Source organism: Microcaecilia unicolor, unplaced genomic scaffold (assembly GCF_901765095.1).
Source record: "Microcaecilia unicolor unplaced genomic scaffold, aMicUni1.1, whole genome shotgun sequence".
NCBI lineage: Eukaryota > Metazoa > Chordata > Amphibia > Gymnophiona > Siphonopidae > Microcaecilia > Microcaecilia unicolor.
The window spans coordinates 669534-694939 of record NW_021963582.1 but is presented as its reverse complement, the minus strand read 5'-3'; the positions used below and the strand labels follow the sequence as shown (position 1 = coordinate 694939).

General features: G+C 44.1%; 1 protein-coding gene across 1 annotated transcript in view; it reads right to left on the bottom strand.

Annotated features, from left to right (window-relative positions):
* The window catches only part of LOC115459460 (PR domain zinc finger protein 5-like), a 241324-nt gene that overhangs the window by 156240 nt on the left and 59678 nt on the right, over window positions 1–25406 (bottom strand). The window contains exons 6-8 of the mRNA XM_030189282.1: window positions 22253–22371; window positions 16655–16734; window positions 386–470 (exon numbers count right to left, since the gene is read on the bottom strand). Coding sequence (XP_030045142.1) covers window positions 386–470; window positions 16655–16734; window positions 22253–22371 — 284 coding nt within the window. The remainder of the gene's footprint in view (window positions 1–385; window positions 471–16654; window positions 16735–22252; window positions 22372–25406) is intronic.

The following is a 25406-nucleotide window of genomic DNA, read 5'->3' as shown; positions in this document are numbered from 1 at the left end:
GCAGAGACAGAAAGAGCTGCTTTTCAACAGCGCCCCGGCAGAAAGCGAAGCTCATACAACTGCCCGTTGGACAGGCAGGAAAAGCTAAGCTAAGCCCTACTTCTGCTGGGGTTTTGAATTTCTCAAGTACGCAAATATGCGTGTCGTCAAGAGCATGTACCTTTTTCCTGGGGTAAGTTTCAACACATACGAAATTCTGAGACTCTGGCAAAGCCTGTGCAGGGAAATCTGCACAGGTTTTAAGCACGGAGAGTAATTTTACAACACGGTGCTTAGGCAGGAAAGAAGGCTTCCACATTCACACTTAACACATATGCCAGGAAGAACAAGCCCACCCCCTCCACCAGGAACAGCTAATATTCTGATGTTCTTATGCTGCGTTTACCTGAGTGTGTGATGGTATGGCGCTTGAGCTGGTTAGGCGAAATAAATTTCTTGTCACATTCCTGACACTCAAAGATCTCATGGACCTGTAAAATGAGAGTCTAATGATGATTAAATGTGTCTTCACACATCTGGAAACACACAGAACATTTCCAGCAGACAGTAATTATTTCCTAGCTCGGAGTTTCAGACATCTAAAATTGATCATTACAGGAGCACATGGAACGAGGAGCTCTGAGAATAATTACATCTGAAATTTGGCACAGACAAGAAACATATATACTTAACATGACTGAACTATCCTCAAGAAATGCTGCCCAGAGAACAGAAACTACCTACTCCTATATTTACCCAGCTGCAAAAACACCATTTACAAAACTATCCACACAGCAGGATTTAGCTACCTGGGATCCAAATGGTGGAACTTGACACCAAAAACCATGAGAAGCATCACAAATCTCCTCCAGTTCAGAAAAGAAAACGAAAACCTACCTCTTCAAAAAAAATTCTACAGCTAATCAGAAAGATAAAGTCGCCTTCCTTTCAAAAACTATACAAAGAAATATTACCAAAACTCTACAACTGAACACAAAAGCTACCACTACCTATTCCACTTCAAAACTATCTCTTCAAAACCTCTATGAATAACCTCATGAACTCTAGATGCCCTCTCAACATTGCACAACACGACTGTAACTCCACCAAAATGTAAACTGTAAGTCACTTTGAACCGAAACTTGGTTTTGGATAATAGGGGGGATACAAGAATGCATAGATGAATAAATAAACACAACATAGTAACATAGTAACATAGTAGATGACGGCAGAAAAAGACCTGCACGGTCCATCCAGTCTGCCCAACAAGACAACTCATGTGTGCTACTTTTGTGTATATAAGTCTGCCCAGCACTAGCCCCGCCTCCCAACGACCAGCTCTGGCATAGACCATATAAGTCTGCCCAGCACTATCCCCGCCTCCCGCCACCGGCTCTGGCACAGACCGTATAAGTCTGCCCAGCGCTATCCCCACCTCCCAACCATCAGTCCCACTGCCCACCACCGGCTCTGGCACAGACCGTACAAGTCTGTCCAGCACTATCCCTGCCTCCCAACCACCAGCCCCGCCTCCCGATCTTGACTAAGCTCCTGAGGATCCATTCCTTCAGCACAGGATTCCTTTATGCTTATCCCACGCATGTTTGAATTCCGTTACCGTTTTCATTTCCACCACCTCCCGCGGGAGGGCATTCCAAGCATCCACTACTCTCTCCGTGAAAAAATACTTCCTGACATTTTTCTTGAGTCTGCCCCCCTTCAATCTCATTTCATGTCCTCTCGTTCTACCGCCTTCGTATCTCCGGAAAAGGTTCGTTTGCGGATTAATACCTTTCAAATATTTGAACGTCTGTATCATATCACCCCTGTTTCTCCTTTCCAACCTCAAGGACATTCACTGGAAACTGTTCTAATGTTTTTCAGGCTGGAGATGAGTATTGGCATAGTTAATGTTGGGCAGCTCTATTCAGATTAACCTCTTCAGCTCAGAAGAGAACTGCTTCACATCACTGTATAATGAAAAGGATCAAAGTGTCCCCCCCCCCCCCCCCCCAATTTCTCCTATTATTGCATATACTAGTAAAAAAGGCCCGTTTCTGACACAAATGAAACGGGTGCTAGCAAGGTTTTCCTCGGAGTGTATATGTTTGAGAGAGTGTATGTGAGAGTGACTGTGTATGAGAGACAGAGTGAATGTGCGAGTGTGTGTGTGTGTGAGAGAGAGAGAGAGTGAGTCTGGGTGTGAGTGTGTGTGTGAGAATGAAAGTGTGTGTAAGTGCGTATGTGAGACACAGTGTGTGAGAGAGAGAGAATGTGTTTCACACAGTTACAGTGTGTGCGAGACAGACTTTCTGTGAGACTGAGTGAGTGACTGTGTGATACAGTGTGAGACAGAGTGTGTGAGAGACAGTGTGAGAGTGAGAGAGTGTGTGTGTGACAGAGACACCTCCCCCCCTCTGGTGTCAGCCCCCCCCCCTCCCTCTCTCTGGTGTGAGAATGAGAGTGTGTGCAAGTGCATATGTGAGATACAGTGTGTGTGTGTGAGAAAGAGAGTGTGTGTGAGACACAGACTCTCTGTGAGACTGAGTGTATGAGACCAAGAGAGTATGTGAGTGACTGTGTGACACATAGAGAGTGAATGTGATACAGTGTGAGACATAGAGTTTGTGAGAGTGACAAAGACATTGACTGTGTGTGAGAGAGAGAGTGTGTGTGTGTGAAAGAGATACCTCCCCCCCTCTCTGGTGTCAGGCCCCCCCTCTCTCTCTGGTGTCTGAGCGTTACTGTGCAGGACACTGAGCTCTGGCTGTGCTTCAAGGAACTGACCAATCCTATTTAATAGAATGCACCTCCAACATTCTGAAGCCGAGAAACCTCATGTGGTTGGTCACTTCTTTGTGAGGAACCCGGAAGTACGTGATGTCAATTCAGGAGATGGATACAGAGAGCAGGAATGTTGGAGGTGCCTTTTATTATATAGGATGTCATGCTGAACAGTTTCTGATCTTTAAACAAAATGTAACAGAGTTTTTAATTATTACTTCATTTACATAACATAGAGGGGCATAATCGAACGGGGCGCCCAAGTTTTCCTGAGGGCGTCCTCGCAGGACGTCCCAGCGAAGGGGCTTGGAAACCCATATTATCGAAACAACATGGGCGGCCATCTTTCGTTTTGATAATACGGTCGGGGACACCCAAATCTCGACATTTAGGTCGACCTTAGAGATGGTCGACATAAATGTTGAGATGGTCGACCTTAGAGATGGTCGTCCCCGGTTTTCGGCCATAATGGAAACCGAGGACGCCCATCTCAAAAACGACCAAATCCAACTCATTTGGTCGTGGGAGGAGCCAGCATTCGTACCACACTGGTCCCCCTGACATGCCAGGACACCAACCGGGCACCCTAGGGGGCACTGCAGTGGACTAACTGATGCACTAACTGAACGGAAAAAGCACTTCCCTTACCAATCCTTTAGCGATTTGGAAAGGAACAGGCATGCATGAAGGAATTCGCATGCAAATGAGCTGCTCGCTGTTAGCTCATTTGCACATGATTTCCTTCCTAAGGAGGGGAAGCCAGTGCAGAGCAGCCAAGCGTTATGCATGGCTGCTCTGCGCATGCCAAAGACAGCTTCATATACGCACACAAGCTGTGTGTATAATAGCCATCTACAACCTTAAAAAAACACAACTCCAGGTGAAAAAGTCCAAGTGCTACTACTACTACTACTATTTAGCATTTCTATAGCGCTACAAGGCATACGCAGCGCTGTACAAACATAGAAGAAAGACAGTCCCTGCTCAAAGAGCTTACAATCTAATAGTGCTCGTCAGGGACGTCTCTTTTTTTTTTTTTTTTAAGTGTATGGGTGAAGGACGTCCTTCGCTATGCCTCCGTCCCTGCGACGGCAGTTGAGGACGTCCAAAATATGGACGTTTCTGTGAGAAGGATCTCCTTGCCTTTGCTATGCCTCCGACACACCTTTATTTATTTATTTGGATTTGGATCACAAGTAGCACCAGTGGGATTTGAACCGGCGACCTCTAGATTGCAAGACCAGTGCTCTAAGAGAAAGGGAAATAGGAAATGGGACTTGATATACCACCTATCTGTGGTTACAATCAAGGCAGTTTACATATTGTACATGGGGCAATGGAGGGTTAAGTGACTTGCCCAGAGTCACAAGAAGCTGTAGTTGGAATCAAACCCAGTTCCCCAGAATCAGAATCCGCTGCACTAACCACTTGGCTACTCCTCCACTAGCAACATTCCATGTGGAAGCCTGCCCTTGCACATCAGTAATGCGGCCGCGCAAGCTTCTGTTTCTGTGAGTCTGACGTCCTGCACTTATGTGCAAGACGTCAAACTCACAGAAACAGAAGCCTGCGCGGCCGCATTGCTGGTCTGCAAGGGCAGGCTTCTACAAGGAATGTTGCTAGTGGAATAGCAACATTAACATTCCATGTAAAATCTCAAATAGTAGCAACAGAATCTCAATAGTAGCAACATTCCATGTAGAATCTCAAATAGGGAAAGGGAATTGGGACTTGATATACCACCTTTCTGAGGTTTTTGCAACTACATTCAAAGCGGTTTACATAGTATATACAGGTACTTATTTGTACCAGGGGCAATGGAGGGTTAAGTGACTTGCCCAGAGTCACAAGTAGCTGCAGTGGGAATTGAACCCAGTTCCCCAGAATCAGAGTCTGCTGCACTAACCACTAGGCTACTCCTCCACCAATAAGAGCCAACCTCATCAGTGATGTCACAATGGCTTGATTGCCTGATACTTGGCTCACTTCTGATATTGTGATGTCATAAGGGAAAGGGAAATGGGACTCGATATACCGCCTTTCTGAGGTTTTTGCAACTACATTCAAAGCGGTTTACATATATTCAGGTACTTATTTTGAACCAGGAGGAATGGAGGGTTAAGTGACTTGCCCAGAGTCACAAGGAGCTGCAGTGGGAATCGAACTCAGTCAGTTTCCCAGGATCAAAGTCCACTGCACTAACCACTAGGTTACTCCTCCACTGGAGGTGATTCTGTGATGTGATGTCATAATGCCTCATTCCACCAGTGCCTGAGCCAACCTCATCAGTGATGTCACAATGGATGGCTTGATTGTCCTGTACTTGGCTCACTTCTGAGATATTGTGATGTCATAGGGGAAAGTGGGGGAAAGGGAAATGGGACTTGACATACCACCTTTCTGAGGTTTTTGCAACTACATTCAAAGCGGTTTACATATATTCAGGTACTTATTTTGTACCAGGGGCAATGGAGGGTTAAGTGACTTGCCCAGAGTCACAAGGAGCTGCAGTGGGAATTGAACTCAGTTCCCCAGGATCAAAGTCCACTGCACTAACCACTAGGCCACTCCTCCACTCCACTCCCTTGAAATTTGGCCGTCCCTTGGGGGGGGGGGGGGAGGTAGTTCAGGACGTTCAAAATGTTTGAAAGAAGGACGTCCATGCCTTCGCTATGCCTCCGCTGACACACACATACCTCATCCCCCAGGGACCAGCATACTGCTGTGATGGACCTGAGTATGACATTTCAGGCTGGCAAAAAAAGTTTTTAAAGTTGTTTTTTTTTCGGGGTGGGAGGTGGTTAGTGACCACTGGGGGAGTCAGGGGAGGTCATCCCCGATTCCCTCCGGTGGTCATCTGGTCAGTTCGGGCACCTTTTTGAGGCTTGGTCGTAACAAAAAATGGACCAAGTCAGCCAAGTGCTCGTCAGGGACGCCCTTCTCTTTTCCATTATTGCTCGAGGACGCCCACCTGTTAGGCACGCCCCAGTCCCGCCTTCGCTATGCCTCCAACACGCCCACAGAAACTTTCGTTCTTCCCGCAATGGGAATCAGTTGGGGATGCCCAAAATTGGCTTTCGATTATGCCGATTTGGGCGACCCTAAGAGAAGGACACCCATCTCCCAATTTGTGTCGAAAGATGGGCGCCCTTCTCTTTCGAAAATAAGCCTGATAGTAACATAGTGGGTGACGGCAGAAAAAGACCTGTACGGTCCATTCAGTCTGCCCAACAAGATAAACTCATATGCGCTACTTTATATGTATATCTGACCTTGATTTGTATCTGTCATTTTCAGGGCACAGACCATAGAATTCTGCCCAGCACTAGCCCCACCTCCCACCATCGGTGCTGCCACCCAATCTTCGCTAAGCTTCTGAGGACCCATTCCTTCTGAACAGGATTTCTTTATGTTTATCCCACGCATTTTTTATTCCGTTACCGTTTTCATCTCCACCATCTCCCGCGGGAGGGCATTCCAAGTATCCACCACTCTCTCCATTTGTTTTAAATTTTTTTTTTGTTACATTTGTACCCTGCACTTTCCCACTCATGGTAGGCTCAATGCGGCTTACATGGGGCAATGGAGGGTTAAGTGACTTGCCCAGAGTCACAAGGAGCTGCCTGTGCCTGAAGTGGGAATCCAACTCAGTTCCTCAGAACCAAAGTCCACCACCCTAACCACTAGGCCACTCCTCCACTCCTGAAAAAATACTTCCTGACATTTTTTCTTGTCTGCCCCCCTTCAACCTCATTTCATGTCCTCTAGTTCTACCGCCTTCCCGTCTCCGGAACAGGTTCGTTTGCGGATTAATACCTTTCAAATATTTGAACATCTGTATCATAAGGAACAAAGATATCCAACACCCATATCAACCATGTGAAAAAAAATCACTACCCCCTAAATTTAATATCTGGTTGGTTTTTGTGCATGAGCTGCTCACTTCAGGTCCTGCTACGGCATCTCTACTGGGTCTGGGTTCAAGTCAGGACACTGACTAAGCCAATACAATACTTTCATTTTGTTTCTCCTCAGCTATTCAGATGTAGACTTGCTTTTGCGTTTTGGATCATTTTCTTGCTGCATATTTAACCCAATTATACTTCAGTTTCAGCTTCAGCTCACGGATATTTTCCTTAAGAATTTTCTGGTACATTGCAGAATCTGTAGCGCCATCAATAACGTTAGGTTTTCTAGGTCCTGAGGCAGCAAACCATCCTCACACCATCACAGTACCACCACCATGGTATGACATTCTTGCTGTGGTATGTAGTACTTACTTTACACCAGATGTACTGGATCCTGTCTATCCATAGAACCATTCCAAAAGGCTTGGGAATCATCCGGGCATTTGCAAACGTAAGATGAGCACTGAGGCTATTCTTGGACAGAAACGGTTTCCGCCTTGCTCCTCTCCTATGAATCAAAATTTTTGCCCAGTCTTTTTACTACTACTACTACTACTACGCATTTCTATAGCGCTGCCAGGGTTACGCAGCGCTGTACAAGTTTAAACACGGGGAGGGACAGTCCCTGCTCAAGAGAGCTTACAATCTAACGGTAACAGACTACGTAATCAGTGTAGGTAACAGGAATGGGGAAGATGGTTAGGCGCCAAAAGCAAGGGAGAAGAGATGGGTTTTGAGTAAGGACTTGAAGATGGTCAGGGAGGGCGCATGGCGTATGGGCTCGGGAAGTCTGTTCCAGGCATAAGGTGATGCGAGGCAGAAGGGGCGGAGTCTGGAGTTAGCGGTGGTGGAGAAGGGTACAGATAGGAGTGATTTGTCCTGAGAGCGGAGGTTGCGGGTGGGAACATACGGGGAGAGGAGGGTAGAGAGGTAATGGGGGGCAGCAGATTGAGTGCACTTATAATTTTTTATAATTGTGGGGTTATCAATGCTGACCTTATCTGAGGCAAGAGAGGCCTGTAGTTCTTTGGATGGTTTTCTGTGATTTTTGTGACTTCCAAGATGAGTTGCTGGTCAGTCCTGGGAAGATTCACCAATGTTCCATTTGAAGAGAAATGGTTCATTGAGGTTTGGTGAAGCCCCTAGAGCTTTAGAAATGGCTTTCTAAACCTTTCCAGACTGATATTATTATTATTATTATTATTATTATTATTTATTGCATTTGTATCCCACATTTCCCCACCTATTTGCGGGCTCAGTGTGGCTTACAATATGATATGAATAATAGAGATACATTGGTTACAACTAGGTTATGGATTACATTGAACAGGGTTGTGCGAGACATTCGAATATCATTGGGATTATAACAATGGGACATCAACTGAAAAACATTGGAAAGAGACAGTGGGAAAAAACATTCATTGTTGGACACCAAGACATTTGGTGTATAAAGTTCTGTGAATAAATATGTGATTGACTGGATAGCGGGATGAGGGATAAGAAGTGGGTGTGCATTGCATTGGTGAACAGTGAGTGTGGTCTCTATGTGTTTAGGTTCTTTCTGTAGGTTTGTTCAAACAGGTGAGTCTTCAGTAGTTTACGGAAGGAGGCTTGTTCGTTAATCATTCTTAGGTTGCGCGGTAGTGTATATATACAGTGGTGGAAATAAGTATTTGATCCCTTGCTGATTTTGTAAGTTTGCCCACTGACAAAGACATGAGCAGCCCATAATTGAAGGGTAGGTTATTAGTAACAGTGAGAGATAGCACATCACAAATTAAATCCGGAAAATCACATTGTGGAAAGTATATGAATTTATTTGCATTCTGCAGAGGGAAATAAGTATTTAATCCCTCTGGCAAACAAGACCTAATACTTGGTGGCAAAACCCTTGTTGGCAAGCACAGCGGTCAGACGTCTTCTGTAGTTGATGATGAGGTTTGCACACATGTCAGGAGGAATTTTGGTCCACTCCTCTTTGCAGATCATCTCTAAATCATTAAGAGTTCTGGGCTGTCGCTTGGCAACTCGCAGCTTCAGCTCCCTCCATAAGTTTTCAATGGGATTAAGGTCTGGTGACTGGCTAGGCCACTCCATGACCCTAATGTGCTTCTTCCTGAGCCACTCCTTTGTTGCCTTGGCTGTATGTTTTGGGTCATTGTCGTGCTGGAAGACCCAGCCACGACCCATTTTTAAGGCCCTGGCGGAGGGAAGGAGGTTGTCACTCAGAATTGTACGGTACATGGCCCCATCCATTCTCCCATTGATGCGGTGAAGTAGTCCTGTGCCCTTAGCAGAGAAACACCCCCAAAACATAACATTTCCACCTCCATGCTTGACAGTGGGGACGGTGTTCTTTGGGTCATAGGCAGCATTTCTCTTCCTCCAAACACGGCGAGTTGAGTTCATGCCAAAGAGCTCAATTTTTGTCTCATCTGACCACAGCACCTTCTCCCAATCACTCTCGGCATCATCCAGGTGTTCACTGGCAAACTTCAGACGGGCCGTCACATGTGCCTTCCGGAGCAGGGGGACCTTGCGGGCACTGCAGGATTGCAATCCGTTATGTCGTAATGTGTTACCAATGGTTTTCGTGGTGACAGTGGTCCCAGCTGCCTTGAGATCATTGACAAGTTCCCCCTTGTAGTTGTAGGCTGATTTCTAACCTTCCTCATGATCAAGGATACCCCACGAGGTGAGATTTTGCGTGGAGCCCCAGATCTTTGTCGATTGACAGTCATTTTGTACTTCTTCCATTTTCTTACTATGGCACCAACAGTTGTCTACTTCTCGCCCAGCGTCTTACTGATGGTTTTGTAGCCCATTCCAGCCTTGTGCAGGTGTATGATCTTGTCCCTGACATCCTTAGACAGCTCCTTGCTCTTGGCCATTTTGTAGAGGTTAGAGTCTGACTGATTCACTGAGTCTGTGGACAGGTGTCTTTCATACAGGTGACCATTGCCGACAGCTGTCTGTCATGCAGGTAACGAGTTGATTTGGAGCATCTACCTGGTCTGTAGGGGCCAGATCTCTTACTGGTTGGTGGGGGATCAAATACTTATTTCCCTCTGCAGAATGCAAATAAATTCATATACTTTCCACAATGTGATTTTCCGGATTTAATTTGTGATGTGCTATCTCTCACTGTTACCAATAACCTACCCTTCAATTATGGGCTGCTCATGTCTTTGTCAGTGGGCAAACTTACAAAATCAGCAAGGGATCAAATACTTATTTCCACCACTGTATATCAAGAACTATATATTTTTTTTAGCTCTATTGGAATTTCCTTTGAATGTGACATATAAGTGTTCTTGTAGAAACTTTGTAGTGACTACTTCACTCTCATTGAAACATTCAAAATATAGTGAGGTTTAGATTCAACAAGGCTGGCTGATCATCAAATTTGCTCAAGGGGGCATTTAATTCTTTACATGGGTGATATGGCTGTTGGATAACTTTATGCCTCAAGGAAATTAAGTAATACTTTTAAACTGTTGTGTTTAACTCAGGGTCCCTTTGTCTAGTATATTTTGTTTAAGGATAAGAAACCATTTAGTATGACGTATATGCAATAGGGGAAATGAGGAGGGGGAAAAGTTCTCCCCATCCTTGTAGGTAAAGAAGTTACTATCTACTACTACTAATCATTTCTATGGCACTACCAGACATACACATTATATACAGGGACATTTTCTGTCCCTAGAGGGCTCACAATCTAAGTTTTGGTACCTGGGGCAATGGAGGGTTAAGTGACTTGCCCAAGGTCACAAGGAGCTGTAGTGGGAACTGAACCCAGGTTGCAAGGATCAAAGCCTGCTACTCCACTCCAGTGGAGGCCAGCAGTCAAAGCTATGTGAAAACTTGTCCCGAAAACCCCACTGCTAGTCACCTGGATATGTTAATTTACCTCATGCATATTGATTGTGGACAGCCTGAAAGCACCACTAAATGTGGAACAGGTTAAGGTAATCTGACCAACAGTGCTTTGTAAAACTACACAGCCCTGTATATCTCTACATTCTGCTGTCTTTAAAATGCAATCCAAAATCCATTCAAGTAGCAGTTTGTTTCACTGATATTTACACAATATGCTCTACATTTTCCATGTGGCAAAGCAATTTTATAAATACTCAAAAAGTGCTTCAGAAGAAGGAACACTAAGTTGCTCTATTTCCCATAAGTTAAACAAAGCCCACCTGTGTCCAGTCATAGTAGCAGAGTTGATTCGAGTACTCCTGGATGAAGAATCACTCTGCGATTCGGAAGCAAAGGTCTAAACATGTGGAACTCAGAGCTGCTGAAACCACTGCTATAAAGTTACTCAAAGGTACAAATTGGTAGAATGCTACAAGAAAATGTCTGTGTTTTTGAATATCCCTTGGGTGTGAAGAAAAGTCCATAAGCCATTATTAAGATGGACTTGGGAAAATCCACTGCTTATTTCTAGGATAAGCAGCATCAGTTTTACTCTTTTGGGATCATGCCACGTACTTGGTAACAGGATACTGGCCTTGATGGACCTTCAGTCTGTCCAAGTGTGGCAACGCTTATGTTCTTATCCTGCTACTACTAATGATTTCTATAGTGCTACGAGATGTACGCCGCGCTGTACACTTTATATGCAGGCACTTTCTGTACCTAGCGGGCTCAGAATCAAAATTTTACTACCTGGGGCAATGGAGGGTTAGATGACTTTGCCCCGGATCACAAAGGAACTGCAGTGGGAATTGAACCCAGTTCCCCAGGATCTCAGACCGCTGGAAGAAAACCGGTTTATCTGCTACAGGCCTGGGACAGGGAGAAGATTCACCTTTCAACAGGACAGGACAATGATCATAAGAACAAAGCAAAAGAAACAACTCAGTGATCTAGATTGTAAGCTCTTTGAGCAGGGACTGTCTTCTGTGTATGGTGTACAGCGCTGTGTATATCTTGTAGCGCTATAGATAGATAGATAGATAGATAGATAGATAGATAGATAGATAGATAGATAGATAGATAGATAGATAGAGCCAGGACGATGCGAATGTGCTCAAGCGACCCAGAGGTGAATCCAATAGAAACATCTATGAGAGATACATGGTCCACAGCCAACTAGGAAGAGCTTACGCTATTCTGCCAGGATTGCTCATCTTGCTGTATAAAGTTAGTAGACACTTGTTCTAAATAACTAATGGCTTTTATTACTGCGAGGGCTTCACCTACTACTGAGGAACAGGAACGTGAAAACTTACACGACTGAGGCTTTTTATAAAAACATTCAACAAGTAATTAACAATAAAAAATAATTCTTCTCACACATTGAAAAGGTGTAGAATAGGTTGCATAGATCAGTGAAATAAACTACTTTGATGCACCTTGAACTGTGTTCTTAAAAGAGCACAATGTGAAAAAAATGCAGAAGGGTGTGAAGAGCTGTAGCAGTCAGGTCACAAGTGAAGGTGATGTTCTTGCACTTGGTATGTGAAGAGGATTGGTGATAGGCACCATCCTCCCCCCCCCCCCCCCCCCCCCCATCTAACAGAATACAAATTACAAATACACAACTTATGTTCTGCATATTACCAAGACCAGATGCGGATCAAAGAGTCAGCTAGCAATTCCTAGGATACACAGCCTGAATTTCACATTACAAAAATCAATCACATTCTAATTTCTTAAAAAGCAGAGTTTTTAGTATTTTTACAAAACACGATATATAAACATATTCAGATCTAATATAAAAAGACAAAGTCCATACCAAGATTGCTTGATATGTAAATAATTGTATCAAAATTCTTTTTAATATCAGAATCCTTTGACATCTGCAAAATGGAACAAAAGTTGCCTTTTTTCCAGAGGAAGAAATTGATGTCATAAGAAAGTCCGTCTCCATCCCCCAGAAATTCAAAGAAAGAATGACACCACTGTTAATCAATACACTTCATCAGAAATGCTACAAGTAAAAAATGTGTGTATAATTAACAACTACATTAAGTATATATAAATACATGGGAAACCAGTACAAGGACTCAGAAGCACTGTTTAAAGTGCACCTAGTTTATATACATCTACCCTGGGTGGGGGTGGGAAACACCCAGCCGGCCAGATTTTCAGGATATCCACAATCAATATGCAACAAACAGATCCACACACAATGGAGATAGTAAATGCAATTCTCTCTCATGCAACGAAACAGTGTGACAAGGCGGTGGCCGTAGCCGTAGCTAGAAGGTTGTTAGGCTGTATAGAGAGAGGTGTGACCAGCAGAAGAAAGGAGGTGTTGATGCCCCTGTATAAGTCATTGGTGAGGCCCCACCTGGAGTATTGTGTTCAGTTTTGGAGGCCGTATCTTGCCAAGGATGTAAAAAGAATTGAAGCGGTGCAAAGAAAAGCTACGAGAATGGTATGGGATTTGCGTTACAAGACGTATGAGGAGAGACTTGCTGACCTGAACATGTATACCCTGGAGGAAAGGAGAAACAGGGGTGATATGATACAGATGTTCAAATATTTGAAAGGTATTAATCCGCAAACAAACCTTTTCCAGAGATGGGAGGGTGGTAGAACCAGAGGACATGATATGAGAGTGAAGGGGGGCAGACTCAAGAAAAATGTCAGGAAGTATTTTTTCACGGAGAGAGTGGTAGATACTTGGAATGCCCTCCCGCGGGAGGTGGTGGAAACGAAAACGGTAACGGAATTCAAAAATGCGTGGGATAAACATAAAGGAATCCTGTTCAGAAGGAAGGGATCCTCAGAAGCTTAGCCGAGATTGGGTGGCAGAGCCAGTGGGTGGAGGCGGGGCTGGTGGTTGGGAGGCGGGGCTAGTGCTGGGCAAGACTTCTAGGGTCTGTGCCCTGAAAATGGCAGATACAAATCAAGGTAAGGTATACACAAAAAGTAGCACATATGAGTTGATCTTGTTGGGCAGACTGGATGGACCGTGCAGGTCTTTTTCTGACGTCATCTACTATGTTATATTAACTGTGGTTATCCTGAAAAACTGTGTGCTGAGGGCTGGCTTGAGAACCACTGGCAGACCCCAAGTTGGAGAGTTATGAAGCTTGTATACAACAGGGTTGGGGTGGGGGTTAAGACTGAAAATGATAGGAATAATAGAGCAGAACGCAAAGAGAGAGCAAAGGGAGGAAGGAAGCTAGCAGTAAAGTCAACATTCAGGGAGTGATGGGGAGGAGGAAGAGAAGAAAGAACTGGGGAATTGTAGAAATCATGACTGCAGCAATGTGGACATGATAAGGGGAGACAGGACAGGGACACAGAAGTGGATAAGCAGATATCAAATAGCAGGATAGAATAGTCCAATAAGGTTTTGTGCAAACACTTGTTCGACACGTTGTAGGATGCTTTACAAAAACCTTCAGAAAGTGTTCAAAAAGATGAACAAATCTACAAACGTCTCCTGATTCTCTTATCAGCAATAAGAATCTTCCTTGTCAGAAATTTTTCTCTCACCATTTTTCCTTAGAAAAAAAAAGGTAACAAAACACAATACACTGCAGAAAACCAAGTCATGGTAAAATGTGCTGGTTTAGACAGCAAACTCTCAAAAGTGCAATTTAAACGGCAAGTAGGACTCCAGAAAATAACTCCCTGTGGGACAAGGAATCTGCAGCTCTTCACAGGACATCGTGTAAGAAAGGGGTATGTATGCTGGAAGGCACCGTTTCCAAAGGAAGACTCTGCATCCACAATGTTTTCCCTACCTTCAAAGGGTATTCATGAGTTGTCCAGCAAATGTCACCCATTTACAAAGATCCAAATGATCACCTGTTTGTCTGCACAAACTTATTCATTTTCTAATGATACTGAACTGGACTGCAGTTGGGTCACACCTTTTATGACTATCATTCTCAATGTCTGTTACAAATCAATACATATGAAAGTACACTACTACTACTACTACTACTATTTAGCATTTCTATAGCGCTACAAGGCGTACGCAGCGCTGCACAAACATAGAAGAAAGACAGTCCCTGCTCAAAGAGCTATGTAATAAAAGTGAGCCAAGTATAGGACAATCAAGCCATTGTGACATCACTGATGAGGTTGGCTCTTATTGGTGGCCTGAGGCATTATGACATCACAATATTAACTCTGGTTACAAGAGACTACTACTACTACTATTTAGCATTTCTATAGCGCTACAAGGCGTACGCAACGCTGCACAAACATAGAAGAAAGACAGTCCCTGCTCGAAGAGCTTACAATCTAATAGACAAAAAATAAATAAAGTAAGCAAATCAAATCAATTAATGTGAACGGGAAGGAGGAGAGGAGGGTAGGTGGAGGCGAGTGGTTACAAGTGGTTACGAGTCAAAAGCAATGTTAAAGAGGTGGGCTTTCAGTCTAGATTTAAAGGTGGCCAAGGATGGGGCAAGACGTAGGGGCTCAGGAAGTTTATTCCAGGCGTAGAGTGCAGCGAGACAGAAGGCGCAAAGTCTGGAGTTGGCAGTAGTGGAGAAGGGAACAGATAAGAAGGATTTATCCATGGAGCGGAGTGCACGGGAAGGGGTGTAGGGAAGGACGAGTGTGGAGAGATACTGGGGAGCAGCAGAGTGAGTACATTTATAGGTTAGTAGAAGAAGTTTGAACAGGATGCGAAAACGGATAGGGAGCCAGTGAAGGGTCTTGAGGAGAGGGGTAGTATGAGTAAAGCGACCCTGGCGGAAGACGAGACGGGCAGCAGAGTTTTGAACCGACTGGAGAGGGGAGAGGTGACTCAGTGGGAGGCCAGCAAGAAGCAGATTGCAGTAGTCTAAACGAGAGGTGACAAGGGTGTGGATGAGGGTTTTGGTAGAGTGCTCGGAAAGAAAGGGGCGGATTTTACGGATGTTGTAAAGAAAGAAACGACAGGTTTTGGCGGTCTGCTCATATGGTTTGTTTTGTAAAAAGGTTTTAGCTTTTTTTGTTTTCTTTTTTTAGATGTTTTACTATGATCCACTCTGGACTATTTTGCTAAAGTGAGCAAATCAAATTTGAATAAATACAGGATTAAATCATGAGACTGCCAAACCCATCCCTCACTCTCAATAAAGGAACAGAGAAGGATCCAAAGCACAATAATCGATAACCTCACTAAACCACCCCACCAACCTACTCAGTTATGAAAGTCCACCTTCTATAACTACCCTAATCAATCCCCTCTTTCCTCTCTTCCCTACTTAATCTTTACACAATACTAACTGTATCTGATATCCTGAAATGACAATGCTATTAAAACTGAGCCTGCAAATAGGTGGGAAAATGTGGGATACAAATGCAATAAAATAAAATTAAAAAAAAATACTCTCTACTCAATCACAACAAATACACTTTCCCCCTCTAAGCCCTAATAACCCCTAGATCTCCACTTCACTATTAGTACACTTGTCAATCTATGCAATGGAAATTAGACGCCTGCTAAACAGTGTACACAAGAAATTACCAAATCCATGGATGGATTTACACATGTAGATCAAACAGTATAGAATACCACCCCATGGGAGCCTGGATACTATGGTGCCTCGACCCTAACGAAGGACTTGGAAACATGAATTCATGTTGGGAGAGGTGGCTATTTGGATATTTAAGATAAGCGCAAGACTTTTGAAATTATTCAATCAAAAATATATTTAAAAATTGATATAAGCTCATAAAAATGGTTCAAAATGTTTAAGACAGAATCTACGGACCTATGAGGAACTGGACCTAGACAGTATAACTGTTTTCAATGCTCAAGAGCCGTCTTCAGGATCCATCAGAATTTACAATGAACTCCCCAAGGGACGGTATTTTATACGGTTTGATCTATATGCCAAATTAGACAGCATTCTTACTCAAGAGAGCTTATACAGAGATCCATAATGAAATGACACTGGGAACAGCTGATTTCAAAAGAAAAGGCTCATGGGCAGGCAACAAAACAGTCTACATCTAAGCAGGTCCCCGGTGAGCCAACCCCATGGCCTTACAACTGGGCCAACCTTCATTTCACTGACCTTTCGATGCTCTTGAAGATTTACTGATGAGGACCCCTTCTTGTTACACATGGAGCTCATCAACTTCTTTCTCACGTTTCCTAAAAGAAACAAAAAACTAAAATCGTAAGAAAGGACTGCAAAGAAAATGTCAAAACACTTGCACTAGCCATCTGACGGCCAGCGACTGCAGACATTTACCCTACCGTCAACAACGCTGGATTATTGCAAGGTCTCGTTGGTATACTCTGACTGTTGTTTAGATGTTGTTTCATTAAATGTTTCAAAAACTCAAATTGAAAGTGTATTTCAAATCTGATATAGTGGTGTTCATAAAAGACTACGGGGGGCCCTTTTACCAAAGCCTAGCACATGCTAAATGCTAAGAAGCCCACTCCTCCACTGAAGCGCATAATAGTAATTACTACTTGGGTTATTTTTATGGACAGATTCATCATTAAACTGCAGAGAAAAAGAGACAAAGCAGAGGAGGAGAAAATGGCAAACGCGACTGACTGCACAGCCCCCTATCACAGACTCATTAGTCACCGAACTTACTTCAGCAGCGGTCAAGGCCTTGAACTCGCACTTTGAGAAATCGTTGGATCAAATTTAGAGGCTGACCGAATGTCAGCTACAGTGTCAAAACTGGCCCAAAATCCTTTCTGCCTGGTTTTGGTTGAAAAGCTACAGCCATGGTTTTGGTTGAAACAGAGTTTTTGGTGGACACTGAAAATTTCTCCTTTGTCCTGTGTCTCCCTCCCTCTCCTCCGAAAAAGAGTTGCCTCTCCTTCCCCCCCCCCCCCCCCCCCAGGCCTATCTTAAAATCCCTGGCAGTCTAAGGATGTAGACGAGCCAGGAGTGATCCCCAGTCACTCCTGCCCATGCTGGCTCTGCTCTTAAAATGGCTGCCATGACCTGCAGTGGTAATCTCGCAAGACTGCCGCAAAAGGTCACAACAGCGATAAAATTCTACTGCTTTGTCACCCTCTAACCACCATACATATCTCCCTGTCTCTCACCTAACCCACCCCATCCTCATCCTATGAGTGTCACTGACATGATTTGATGTTTCACTTATATATATACTATGATTTATCAACATTTGCTTATTTCTGATCTGATGAAGAAGGGCTACCTTCAAAAACTAATCAAAAAATGTATTAAGGTATCATCTTACTTTCTTTTCTATGTTTTATTATCAATTCATAATTAAATCAACAATGAACATGATATTATATACTTGATTATGGTCTTTCTTTGGCGTTTCTGGAACATAGACCATAGAAGTTCGCCTGGCCCTATCCTTATGTTCCAACTGCTGGCGTTGTCGCTGAAGCCCACTCCAGCCTGTCTTCTCATTTGCGGGAAACAGACCGTAAAAACCTGTCCAGCACTGTCCTCATGCTCCAGCCACTAAAGTTGCTGTCTAAACCCTTTCCAGCACATCATAAACCAGATTGCCATATATAAGAGACAGACTATACAAAAGTCTGCCCGGTATCGGCCCTAGTTCATCACAGTCGGAGTCACCATCTAAGCGTTACTTAACACATCCACACACATCAGCCATTTAAGTTTAGGTTTTTTATAACTTCCATTTTCTAATACGAGATTCTCTGTGTTCACCCTGTGCGTTTTTGAATTCCGTCACTATTTGTGTCTCTACCACCTCCTTAATGGACCCTTTCCGCATCTGTGTTGTTAAAGCAAGGAGGAGGAGGAGGAGGAGGAGGAGGAGACAGCACTCAAGGAACTTGGTACTCAGTGTTTCTGTTCCCACGAGAATCCTGCAGGAATGGCTTCCATCCCCACAGGATTCCCGTGAACCCCATTCCCGTGCAAGTCACTACTTGATTCCAGTAAGGAATTAAAGTAACATGCTATAGTAACATAGTAGATGACGGCAGAAAAAGACCTGCACGGTCCATCCAGTCTGCCCAACAAGATAAACTCATATGTGCTACTTTTTGTGTATACCTTACCTTGATTTGTACCTATGCTCTTCAGGGCACAGACTGTATAAGCACTATCCCTGCCTCCCAACCACCAGCCCCGCTTCCCACCACTGGCTCTGGCACAGACTGTATAAGTCTGCCCAGCACTATCCTCGCCTCCCAACCACCAGCCCCGCCTCCCACCACCGGCTCTGCCACCTAATCTCAGCTAAGCTTCTGAAGATCCATTCCCTCGGAACAGGATTCCTTTATGTTTATCCCACGCATGCTTGAATTCCATTACCGTTTTCCTCTCCACCACCTCAGAAATTCAAGCTACAATCAGGACAAAATTATAGGAATCATCATAGATCGTGAACTATCCTTCGACAAACAGGTCACAAACACTACAAAGAAAATGTTTCAGACAATGTCGAAACTAAAACACGTAAAAAAAAACCTACTTTCCACGAGAAATGTTTCGCTCCCTTGTCCAAATCATGGTCCTTGCACACGCAGATTACTGTAATGGAATCTACACAGGATGCAAGGAACAGACCTTGAAAAAGTTACAAACTGCGCAAGACATATCTATGGCAAAAATCGATTTGAAAGTGCAACAGCTCTGCTCCAAAACCTACACTGCCTACGCATTAAATCGTGCATTTCATTTAAGATCTGTACCTTGGCCTTTAAAATAATCGCTGGCCTCACCCCAGCCTACATGTCTGACCTAACTGCCCTACCACTCACTATGCAATGCAACAAAGAGCGCGAGATCCTACCTAACCCGTCACGTCCCCAAATGTCAAGGAATGAAATACAAAACCACCTCCTACGTCTGCACCAAAATCTGGAACTCCATAACGAAAAACATAAAATCCATAAACAACTATTTATTTATTTATTGCATTTGTATCCCACATTTTCCCACCTTTTTGCGGGTTCAGTGTGGCTTACAATATGAGATGAATGATGGGAATACAGTTGTTACAAATTGGTTATGGATTACATTGTGCAGAGTAATGCGAGACAATCGAAGTGTCGTTAAGGAAAGTAACAAAGGAACACAAACATTGAAACGATGGAAGGAGACAATGGGAGCTTAAAGGGCGATCATAATGCAAAAGACATATGGTATACATATTTCTGTGAGAAAAGGTATGAGTGATGTGAGATTACGGGGGATGAGAGTTCAGAAGTGGATGTATGATGCATTAATGAACAGTAAGTGTGGACTTTATGTGTTTTGGCTCTTTCCGTAAATTTTTTCAAAAAAATGGGTCTTCAGTGATTTGCGGAAGGAAGCTTGCTCATGGATCGTTCTTATGTTGCGCGGCAGTGTATTCCAAAACTGCATGCTCATGTGAGAAAAGGTTGACGCGTGTAGCGTCTTGTATTTCAAGCCCTTGCAATTGGGGAAGTGGAGGTTGAGGAAGGTTCGGGATGATCTTTTGGCGTTTCTGGGTGGTAAGTCTATTAACTCGGACATGTAAGCTGGGGCTTCGCCGTGAATGATTTTGTGGACTAATGTGCATACTTTAAAAGTGACGCGTTCTTTGAGTGGAAGCCAGTGCAGTTTCTCTCGTATTCAGAAAACAACTGAAAGGACAAAAATCACTCCTACGAGAAGACAACACTTAGTCCAACAGCAAACAGACCAACATCTGAAATAAACACGATCTGAACTACTCGTAAACAGATTATTCTAAAGGAACTTCCCCATCGCACCAAACTGCCTCCAATATGTAAGCCACACTGAAACTACCAATAGGTGGGAAAATGTGGGGTATAAATGCAATAATTTCAAGAAATAAACGAGAGAACAGATTAGAGAGGCTTTTTAAAGCTTTAACTGGGATAATTATATTCTGACAATACGGAGTAAAAGTTGCCAGTCTACAAACTGGAGCTAAATTACAAATAAATTCATCAAGATAGCAATGTCATGTGGCAGTTAAAAGTCAATGAAACACGTATTTCTTATTTACTGCAGGGAAGTCAGACTTTTCAAAAGCAGAGAAATGAGAAGCAGATGCATGGTTTACATTTTCAATTATTCACCCAGAACCAGCTGAGAAGCCTTAACTTGCAACTTAATCCTTCCACTGAAAAACACACTCTGATGACTGAGTGGTCAATGCAGAAAGCTAGCACAGGCAGAAGCAGGCCGTTAGTGAGGTATCTGTGCACAGTTTCATGGCCACACATTGCAGAGAAGTGTTTCATGCAGGAACAACACTGTATGAATTCCCCCATGTAGAACTCTGACACACAGTATATTACAATGAGTGGTAATAAGGCTCCAGTGCTGAGAAATATGCTAAAACTCAGAGGATTTAATTACATTTTTTTTCTTTTTTGCTCAGAGCATAACTGCCCACAACTTAAACAGAATGGAGGATTGGAGGCATAGCCTAGTGGTTAGTGCTGTGGCACGAGAACTCGGGGAACTGTGTTCATATTCCCACTGCAGCTCCTTGTGACTCTGGGCAAGGTCACTTAACCCTCCATTGCCCCTGGTACAAAATAAGTACCTGAATATATGTAAACGCGACCACACAGGCTTCTGTTTCTGTGAGTCTGACGTCCTGCACATATGTGCAGGACGTCAGACTCACAGAAACAGAAGCCTGCGCAGCCGCATTGGTGATCTGCAAGGGTCGACTTCTACATGGAATGTTGCTAATGGAGGAGTAGCCTAGTGGTTAGTGCAGCGGACTCTTGATTCTGGGGAACTGGACTCGATTCTCACTGCAGCTCCTTGTGACTGTGGGGAAAGTCACTTAACCCTCCATTGCCCCAGGTACAAAATAAGTACCTGTATGTAATGTGCAAACTGCTATGATTGTAACCACAGAAAGGCAGTATATCAAGTCCCATCCCCTTTCCAGAATGGAAGGTGATGGTTCTGCACTCAGGACAAACAGAAAATAGATTGTATCTACACATAAACAGGAATGTTGTTCTGCATTCATGGCCTTTGCAAAATTTTTATGTGCAAGAAGTTTTCACAAGGCTGATATTTACCCTTAGAATAACATTCCACACATGCACAGACATTTCATTTTACTCAGCTGTACACACAGTGCACTCACTGCAGAAACTTCTGTGCATGTGTCTGGCAGGCCTCCCTAATTACTAGCTTAGCGCATCAGTGGGCAAAAAAGCTTCTATTAGAAACTGTGCACTCAGCCATCAGCACACGGCTTTAATATGTGGCTCTCTGCACTGGCCCCTGGACCAGGGGCGGCCCGACTATTAGGCCACCTGAGGCGGGGGCTTCAGGCAGCATTCTTTCAGGAGCGGCATCTCCCCCTTCTTTTCTCCAGCCCGTCCCTGATTTTACCTTCTTATTACATTTTTTTAAAGCTGGCGGAAGCAAGATTACCATAGCTGCCGTGCTGCCAGCACCCACCTCGTCCCTTTACTGCGACCATCTCTCTGATGTAACTTCCTGTTTCCTCAGAGGCAGCCGCAGTAGAGAAAAGGGGAATCACTGCCACCGTTGGCTTTTTAAAGAAGCATAAAAAGAAGGCAAAAATCAGGGTGGAAGAAGAAAGGGGGGAGATGCCAGTACTTGGCCCCGAGGGGCATCTCAGCACTGCCTCAGGCAGCATCTTGCCAGGACACTGCTGTGGCATAACACCCATAAGATTCCCAGTCCTCACTTGCTTCTTACCAGAGTGAATGTTCTCCTTGTGTTTCTTCAGGGCATCTTTGCTCTTGAACCTCTTCCCACAGCTGTCGGCTTTGCCTAAGCGGGTATCCTCCCAGCATGCCTCTCTGTGTTGCTCAACACTAAAAGAGAAGGCATGGGGAGAGAGAGAAAGATTTAGAAAGGGGGAGTGGACCATGCCTAACCGTTAACGTTCGGGACATAAGCTGCTCAGCAAGGGATCCAAGGTCACCTATGCATTACCTAAAGCAAAGCAAGCAGAACGGGTTTCACTTTTGTTCAGCATTCCACCTCAGGAAGAAGAAAATGAAAGGCCAGGATGCTTACAGTGTGACCTCAGTAAGCTCTGAACCAGAAGTCCAGAAATGAGCGAACGGTCAAGCTGCTAGGCTGCAAAGTTCATAATTTTTAAAATTTATATACACTGATGCAGGGGCGTATCTGAAAGTCGGCGGTAGCGGGGGCCGAAGCCAGAGTGAGGGGGCACATTATAGCCCCCCCCGCCGCCGCCATTTCCGACCCCCCCCCCCCCCCCCCGCCGCCGTGGGTACCTTTGCTGGTGGGGGACCCCAACCCCCACCAGCCGAGGTCCGCTTCCTCCTGCCGCTGTGAGGTTTTTTAAGTTCTTCATCGGGATTCGTCCTCCATCACTCTGTGCTGCTGTTCAAAGAAGCTGCTAGCTGAATGCAGTTTCGGACTGAGTCTGACGTCGCTGCTGCACGTTGTACGTGCAGGACGTCAGACTCATGTACAACGTGCAGCAGCGACGTCAGACTCAGTCCGAAACTGCATTCAGCTAGCAGCTTCTTTGAACAGCAGCACAGAGTGATGGAGGACGAATCCCGATGAAGAACTTAAAAAACCTCACAGCGGCAGGAGGAAGCGGACCTCGGCTGGTGGGGGTTGGGGTCCCCCTCCAGCAAAGGTACCCACGGCGGCAGTAGGGGGGTCCAGGGCGAAATCTGCGGGGGCCCAGGCCCCTGTGGCCCCACGCAGATACGCCCCTGCACTGATGAGAACCTGAAACTAAAATCACACTATAAGTTGAAAGCAGGCACGCAAAGAGGAGTCAGAAGGCGGAGAGCAGGAATTGAGTAACGTGAACACAGAACCTCAACTCAGAGTTGAAGGAGGTATTGCAAACAGAACACCAATAGCTCCTGGAGATCAAATCAAATCACTCAATTCTTGTATACCACTAATATCCCCTTTTCCAGGGTTCAGCATGGTTTACATTCTAAGTGAGACAAAAGCCGATAATGGCAGCATGAGGTATGAGAACAATTAGAGACCATTGGTGTGAAGCATGAAATCCCCTGGACTGCTGCTCGAAGTACACTGGGGGGAAGAGGGGGGGGGGAATAGAAAACACACACACAAAAAAAAAGTCTCCTTGAAGTGTAACACTGATAACATCAGCCAGATGTAACAACAGGGCAAAACTCCCACAGTGCCAATTTCTGCATCTCTGAGTATGTGCAATTTTTCTGTTTTCCACAAAATATCCCTCCAAGTTTATCAATCAGGACAACTTGTATACTTCAGACTTGCTAAAGAAATGATTTGCATAATTCATGATGTTTTCTTCAAATTGCAGAGGAGTGTGGTAGCCGTGTTAGTCCACTCTTAAGGTTATCAATAGAAATCAAACAAAATAAAACATGGAAAAGAAAATAAGATGAGACCTTTTTTATTGGACATAACTTAATACATTTCTTGATTAGCTTTCCAAGGTTGCCCTTCTTCGTCAGATCGGAAATAAGCAAATGTGCTAGCTGACAGTGTATATAAGTGAAAACATTCAAGCATTACTATGACAGTCTGACAGGGTGGGAGGATGGGGGTGGGTAGGAGGTATGCATGGGGATTTCTCTGTTGATCACCCTCCCCTCACCTCACCTATCCACACCCATCCTGTTAGAATATCAATGATATGCTTTGATGTCCCCATGCATACCTCCGACCCACCCCCATCCTCCCACCCTGTCAGACTGTCATAGTAATGCTTGAATGTTTTCACTTATATACACTGTCAGCTAGCACATTTGCTTATTTCCGATCTGAGGAAGAAGGGCAACCTTGGAAAGCTAATCAAGAAATGTATTAAGTTATGTCCAATAAAAAAGGTGTCATCTTATTTTCTTTTCCATGTTTTATTTTGTTTGATTTCTATTGATAACAAGGATCTGGGGTTCCTAGCCCATTATAAACCATAAAGCTGTATGTCTCTGTTGATCACTCTCCCCTCACCTACCCACACCCACCCTGTTAGAATATCAATGATATGCTTTGATGTCCCCATGCATACCTCCTACCCACCCCCATCCTCCCACCCTGTCAGACTGTCATAGTAATGCTTGAATGTTTTCACTTATATACACTGTCAGCTAGCACATTTGCTTATTTCCGATCTGAGGAAGAAGGGCAACCTTGGAAAGCTAATCAAGAAATGTATTAAGTTATGTCCAATAAAAAAGGTGTCATCTTATTTTCTTTTCCATGTTTTATTTTGTTTGATTTCTATAGATTCTACATGGAATGTTGCTATTCCACTAGCAACATTCCATGTAGAAGTCGGCCCTTGTAGATCACCAATGTGGCCGCGCAGGCTTCTGCTTCTGTGAGTCTGACGTCCTGCACGTACGTGCAGGACGTCAGACTCACAGAAACAGAAGCCTGCGCAGGAATGTTGGTAGTGGAATAGCAACATTCCATGTAGAATCTCCAATAGTAGCAACATTCCATATAGAATCTCCAATGGTATCTATTTTACTGTCATAGTAATGCTTGAATGTTTTCACTTATATACAGTCAGCTAGCACATTTGCTTATTTCCGATCTGACGAAGAAGGGCAACCTTCGAAAGCTAATCAAGAAATGTATTAAGTTATGTCCAATAAAAAAGGTATCATCTTATTTTCTTTTGTTTGATTTCTATTGATAACCTTCAAATTGCAGAAACCTTTATGTGTGAACCTGAAATCTGGCACAAAACACAAACTACATTACATTACAAATATTGCATTATAATGATCCTTATAATCCGCATTCTCCTTATTTAGGTTCGAAGCAGATTTTACATTAACAAGAGAACTTGGACAATACCTATAGTTACATTTCTAGATTACAAAGAGGGGCATAATCGAAAGGGACGCCC